At 52.2% G+C, this 7,068-nt stretch overlaps 1 protein-coding gene across 1 annotated transcript in view; it reads left to right on the top strand.

The window, feature by feature from the left end:
- Positions 1–6,154: 6,154 nt before the first annotated feature.
- Positions 6,155–7,068, top strand: part of TGM2 (transglutaminase 2) — a 31,292-nt gene continuing 30,378 nt past the window's right edge. The window contains exon 1 of the mRNA XM_006102018.3: positions 6,155–6,284. Coding sequence (XP_006102080.1) covers positions 6,275–6,284 — 10 coding nt within the window. The 5' untranslated portion in view covers positions 6,155–6,274. The remainder of the gene's footprint in view (positions 6,285–7,068) is intronic.

Raw genomic sequence — 7,068 nt, 5'->3', positions numbered from 1 at the left:
TGTGGAATCACCCCCTGCATAATGTTCCCCCATTTGCTTTTTCCCCCTCCTAAGAATTATGACTTGCAATTGTTTCCATGTCCATACACAGAGGACTACCTCTTCTGTTCTTTAACTGCTGTGGAATATTCCAAGGCATAATTTATTTATCTTCCCCCTTTGCTGGGCACTAAGGTTGCAGCCAGTTTTTGCCATAACATGTAAAGCTGTAGAGACTCCCCCCTGTACACACCCCTGGGGCACATGCGCAAGTGCTTCCTTTGGGTTTTTAATTGGAGAATGGGACAATATTTGCAAAGGCTTCTAGAGCTTTGTTATTGGCTTTTTTCCCCAACCACCATAAAAAAAAACACCCATATTATTAAGATGTAACTCATATCTCATAAAAGGCATTTGTTTACATTGTGCAATTCAATGGTTTTTAGTATATTCACAGATTTGTGCAACCATTCCCACAATCTAATTTTAGAACATTTTCTTCACCCCCCCCCAAAAGAAACCCTGTTCCCATGAGCACTCACTCCTCATGTCCCATCCCTGTAGTTCCTGACATCCATTCAGCTGCTTGCTTTCTCTGTGGATTTGCCTATTCTGGGCATTTTATGTAAATGGAATCACATAATAAGTGGTCTTCTGTGACTGGCTGCTTTCACTGAGCATAATAGTTTTGAAGTTTCCACATGTTGTAGCATGGATCAGTACTATTATTATTATTATTATTATTATTATTATTATTAAACTAGAGGCCCGGTGCACAAAATTCGTGCATGGGGGAGGGGTGTCCCTCAGCCCGGCCTGCAACAATGCCAGTGTCCCTTGCCCTGGCCTCCGATCCAAGGCCCCTTCCCTCCCTCCACGTGGCCAGGGCGCGGACGCTGGGCTCTCATTGCCGGGGCGACGCCGCCAGCGTCCCGCCCCGGCCACTATGGGCGCCGCCATCTTTGTTGCAGAGTGACAGTTAATTTACATATTACTCTTTTATTAGCTAGGATAATCAACCATTCTTTTTGAGTGCCAACTCTCTACCAGGCATGGTGTTAATCCTCACAGAAAACCTATGAAGTAGGCACTACTTTGTCCCCATGATACAGATGAGGAAACTGGGCTCAGAGCGTGCTGTGACTTATCCATGGTCGCACAGGAAAGGGAGTGGCAGAGCTGAACTTGAACCCAGGTCTGTTGACCCCCAAGCCTGTGTCCTTGTAGCTGAGCCATGCTTCTGCTAGAAGCAGGAAGGGAGTGAAACGTGTTTCATAGGCCTGACGTGCTCATCACAAAGTCTCTATTCATAGGATGCCTCTAGGTCCGTGGTCGGCAAACTGCAGCTCACGAGCCACATGCGGCTCTTTGGCCCCTTGAGCGTGGCTCTTCCTAAGCCTTAGGAGTACCCTAATTAAGTTAATAACAATGTACCTACCTATATAGTTTAAGTTTAAAAAATTTGGCTCTCAAAAGAAATTTCAGTCGTTGTACTGTTGATACTTGGCTCTGTTGACTAATGAGTTTGCCGACCACTGCTCTAGGTCACTGTCATGACCGCTGCTGATTGCCCTGTGAGGCTGGGCATAGTAAGCAGGACAGTTTGCCCAACTCCCAGTGGCCCCAGATGTTACCAATGTCAGAGGTCCTGGTTCCTCTTGTGAGTCTTTTCCGACATCTCCCTCCCTGGGTACCTCCCACGTCCGGTATTTCTTCTCCCCAATCCTAACGTCTTAACGTCTCATCTTTGGGGACTGCTAGATCAGGTTAGGATGTTGCATTTTGATTAAAATTGTACGCCAAGTAAGTGATAATTGGTTGTGAGTAAGGGTCTGAAGCGGGTTTTCCTATGAGTAAAGCACATTTTACTGCCTGTAATGGGCAGGACTCCGCTCTCCAAAAAAATCCTAACACTCCCCATTCCCTGGGGTGTCTGGACAGTTAAGAAATGGAAGCACTTAATGGTGACAACAATACTAGACTCAACTTGTTCTCCTTGGAAGGGGCTTTCACTTCTTAGCATCTCCTTCTCTGAGCCCAGTGGGCCAAGCCTTTTGAGTTCTTTGCTTTAGAGACTGATATTTGAGGCCAATGAGAGGGGGCCCTGGGGTTAAGCGTGGAGCTTTCGAACTCCATGTCAGTCCTTGTCACGCCAATTCAGCATTGATGACACCAGGCGAGCCTCATGTTCCATCCCACTCCCATTACAATGCAGTTCCCATTGGCAAATGGAGTAAAAGCAGCTTTCTAAACGTTCAAAAGCGAGGGCAGAGGCGCAGGGCCAGTTCTGGCTTTTCTGCAGGGTCTTGAGCACCTGACTCTGTCCTGACTTGCTGTGGAACCGGGAAGATGGTCGGCCCGAGGCCTCTGAGGCTCAGCAGAGGGCCTTCTACCCTGGGGTTGTGACAGATGTGACTGGAGAGTACGCTGGGCTCAGACCGCTTATCTCTGACGGAAGCACCAAGGCTTGTGAGAGGCCTCAGCACCACACCCTGGCGCCTGCTTCTGCCATGGACAGCTGGCACCACAGATCTCGCCAACCAAGGCTCTGAGCTTGGCTAACCTCCAGAGCTTGGCCCCGAGCTGGACAAGTCTCTCTCTCTCTCTCTCTCTCTCTCTCTCTCTCTCTCTCTCTCTCTCTGCCACAGGTCACTTATTTATTCAACAAACATTTGTTGAGCAGCCACTAAAGCCAGGGGGGTGGAGGGAGACAGAGGCGCCCACACACTGGTCCTTAGACCAGGAGGACTGTGACCGTCCTGTGTGCTGGGGCTGGGCTGGGGTTCTGCTTTTATTTACTTATTTTTTAAATATGTCTTTGTTGATTTTCAGGGAGAGGAAGGGAGAGGGAGAGATAGAAACATCAATGATGAGAGAGAATCATCAATGGCTGCCTCCTATACGCCCCCTACTGGGGATCGAGCCTGAAACTGGGCATGTGCTCTGACTGGGAATCGAATCATGACTTCCTGGTCCATGGGTTGATGCTCAACCACTGAGCCACACTGGCTGGGTTGATTCTGCTTTTACAGAAATGGAAACTGAAGCCTCAATGGGCTCATAGCCCACAGAGCTTAAGTGGCATAGTTGGGCCTGAGACCCTACACAGGGGACAGGGGCAGCGGGAGAAGGATGTGGTATGACAGTGGAGCCGAGGACACCATGAGCAAGTCAGTTTTTCCATTTTAAAAATGGACACACTGGGAGGGCCACCTGGATCAAGGGCACTGTTCTCTGCTCCCCACCACCGGGGGCACAGAGATCCTGCCTCCACAGGCCACCAGCCATGCTCCCTTTCAGAGGGCATGAAAGGTCACACCTACCTCTTGACCTTTTCTCCAAGTCTCCTGTTCTCACCCCTACCTCAGCCCATCCCTCCTCAGGGAGTCTGGTCCTTCCTTCCCTGGACTGGCTCATGCCAGACGCTGCTCATCTGCCATTAGTCACCAGTTGGTAGAAAAACTGAGGCCTCAATTGCCTATCACAGTCCCACCTACACTGTCCCGTCTCCCTCTCCCCTCAGCTCAGCCGTCCAGGGCCATCTCTTGCGTAGGGACCCCTCGTCCTTGGGGAACGGCTCAGCTGAGCCAGGGCCTGGGAGCCCAGTTGTGCGGTGTGACCTCGGGCAGTTTCCCCAACCTGTCTGAATCTGAATCTGAATCTTTTTCTTTTTCTTCCTTTCCTTCCTTCTAGTTTCCCTTCAGTTCTCTCTGACTCATCTTTCTCTCTCATGCCAAAAACATGTATTGAATGTCCACTGCCCACCAGACACCACGGATCAGAAGCAGGGTGGGCGTGGCCGGATATAGGGCCGATCCCTGAGCCATGGAAGAGTCAGTGTCGGCGTCTGAACCAAGGCCAGACTCTACCCTCCACTTCCTCACTCTGTGACCTTGGGCAAGTCACTTCACCTCCCTGAGCCCCAGTCTCCTCATTTAACAAATGACAAAAATCGTATTGTGAGATTTAAGTGGGGCATCTGGCTGGTAATGGGTTATTCAAAAGTTCTCAAATGCCACCTTTATCTCTACCTCAAGGCCTGGAAACCCTTAAGGAAGTGAAGGGGTGACTCTCTAACGGTGGGGCCCCTGCATCCGTGACCCTGGGTATAAGACTTATTTGGGAGGCAGGGCGTTCTTCTGAGCACCCCACAGTCTACATTGCTTGCCACCTGCTCCACCCACACATAAGAACCTCACTTTTGTGGAGGAAGGGGACTCCTGATCTTAACTTGCACATAAAATGTTTTGGGTACCATTTATTGAGCATCTACCATATGCTCAGCACTGAACAGACATTGTCTCTAAACCCCAGAGGTGGGGACTCTTATTACACCCATTTGATAGAGAAGGAAACTGAGGGTCAGACACGTCTAGTAATTTGCCCAGAGTAACACAGCCCGCTCTAACCATTGTACAGCACTTCCCTTGCACAAAATGATGAAGGCCCCTGTCTGTTCAAGGGGAACCTTGAGCCCATGACCACCCTCCCTGTGCCTCAGTTTTCCCCTCAGTAAGCTGGAGTTTTGAATCATTACTTGTGCAATTACGTAAGACAAGGCGGGGTTTCCCAGTCCCCCTGAACAGATAGAAAAACTGAGGCCCAGAGCAGGGCAAGGGCCCCCTGGCCACCGGAGCCTTTGCTGTCCCTCAGGGCCACTTGGCATTTTTGCTCCAAAAATCAGGGACCCGGTTATCAAGTGCGCACTATATACTAGGTCCCGGCCTCGGTCATTTTGATTGAGCCTTACTCCAGGCCTGAGAGGGACGAATTCTTGCCCCCATTTTGCAGAGGGGGAAACTGAGGTCTGGAGAGCTGAAATACCTGCCCGTGGCCACACAGCTGGTCAGAGCAGAGTGGGCACTGGCTTCTTGATTGATGTTCACTCATCCTGCTCCTTCCTCTGAGCTCTCGCCAGTTGCAGGGGACAGTTTCTGTAACAGTATCTGTAAAACCGGGCAGTTACGAGCGAGGTTCACTCCTTTTACAGGTCAGCAGGACTCAACGCTGTGTCATGAGTCTGTTCACCAAGACCCAGGCAGGGCCCATTCGACCCAGGGACAAACATCCACTAAAACAACACAGGCTTGTTTCCTGCACTTTGTCCCACGGGAATGGAAACTGGGACCAGTTCTGAAGCTGAAATCCCTCAAGAGATATGGAAGTTATTCTAGAAAAGGGGCTGGGGGAGGCCCCAGACCCCTGCATCGCCAGGGACCCGCCTTGCTCAGACCTCACGGTGGGTAAGAAGCATAGGAGTCTGGGGGACTAGAGGGCCCAGGAGGATCGATGCCCCACCCCCCTGCCCTGGATGCTAGTGGGAAGGGTCCGAGGTTAAGTTCCTGGAAAGTTTTCTTTGTTTCCTTCTGGCACACGGTGGGCCTGCAGGGATGATAGTAATGGGAATGGAGGGAGGATGGGAAGCAGGTTGGGGTGAGTGGATGGCTGGGTGAGTGGATGGCTAGATAAATGGGTGGGCAATGGATGGGTGGATAGATTAGATCTATCATCTGAGGGATGGGTGAGATGGGCAGATTACCTGGGTTTTGCTCCAGGAAGAGGCGTGCCTGTCTCTGTGGGTATGTCTGCATCTGTACACGAGGCTGTGTCTGCATGTGTGACCGTCTCTGAGCATCTGCATGCCTGTGGATGCCCCAATCTGCTTTTGTGTCCATATCTGATGGCATGTTGGTGTCTGTGTGTGTCTGTGAGCTGGGTGCATCTGGACACCTGTGTATTTGTATGTGGCTCCTTGTGGGTGCCTGTGTGTCTGCTCGTGTCTATGTCCTGGCATGTCTCCATGCTTTTAACCTGATTTTGTGTCCATGTCACTGCATGTCCAGGTTTGTCTGTTGTATGTGTAGGAGTGTGTCTGTGACTGTGTGGGCTCCACATGGGTCTGTATCTGTATGTGCGTATTTTTCTGTCCAGGTGTCTGCTACCCAAGGTCTGACACTGTGGGTCCAGATGTGTCTGTGTCCTGATTTAATTGTGTCTTTGCTGTCCCAGCCCTGCACTGTCTGCTCCCCCAGGGGGAGCCCTTGCCTGGTCACCGTTCCCTCCTTCCTCTGCGGCCCGCACAGGTCGGCCAGCCCAGAGCGGCCAGCCCAGCGCGTGGGCCCAGACTGGGCAATAGCAGCCTCACCAGGTCCCCGCCTTCCCGCTCGGCCCCGCCCCCGGCCCGGCCCCAAGCGGGCTATAAGTTCCCTGCGCTCAGCCTCCTCCACAGCGGCTGCCAGTGGTCCACACCCGGAGGGTCCTGCCACCAGTCCCAGGAGACACTGCCACCCTGACCATGGCCGAGGGTGAGTATTAGGGTCAGGGCTGCCGATCCTCAGGAGCCCTGTGCCTGGCTGTCCCTCTCTGGTCTTGGTGCTAAGCCAGTGCAGCCGGGGTCAGGACAGGCTGGGGCTCAAATCTTGGAGAGCAACATGAGGTCTGGGCTGGGTGAGGGCTGCCTGGCTCCCAGTCCTGGCTGGGCTTGGGGCCTCAGTTTCCCCATCCCCAGGGCATAGTCATTGACCCCTGGCTGCCTGGGTCAGATGAGGCAATGGAACATGAAGGCGTGTGTGACCTGTAAAGGGCTGTGTAGTGGACATTGTTCCTGTCCTCAGTCAGTTAGTCGGGCTGGGTCCTGCTGTGTGTCAAGTGGCATGAGGCTGTGCAGGGGCTGTTGGCCTGGCCTCAGAACACTTAGCTTTGGGGAGTCCCTGCCAGCTGCGAGGAGGCGTGCCTGCTGGCCCAGGCGGTGTGCAAGCCGACCCTGGCCGGGCCAGAGAGGAGGCTCCAGCATCCTGTGGGGAGTGGGCTGAGAGCAGGATGTCCTTAGGTCCCGCTGGCTCTCAGGTTCTGCAACCCTAGTCTTCGGCCACTTGTTGAGTCTCAGTTTCCCCTTCTGTAAACTGTTCTTTTTAAAAAAAATTGATAAGAGAGAGACAGAGAGAGAGACAGAGAGAGAGAGAGAGGAGCCTGGATTTGTTGCTCCACTTATTGATACATTCATTGGTTGATTCTTATATGTGCCCTGACCAGTCATTGAACACCTCAACCTTGGGCATATTGGGGACAATGCTCTAACCTCAGTGGGTC

Source organism: Myotis lucifugus, unplaced genomic scaffold (assembly GCF_000147115.1).
Source record: "Myotis lucifugus unplaced genomic scaffold, Myoluc2.0 scaffold_393, whole genome shotgun sequence".
Classification (NCBI taxonomy): domain Eukaryota; kingdom Metazoa; phylum Chordata; class Mammalia; order Chiroptera; family Vespertilionidae; genus Myotis; species Myotis lucifugus.
The sequence above is the reverse complement of the archived record's forward strand: the minus strand, read 5'-3'. Positions and strand labels throughout refer to the sequence as shown.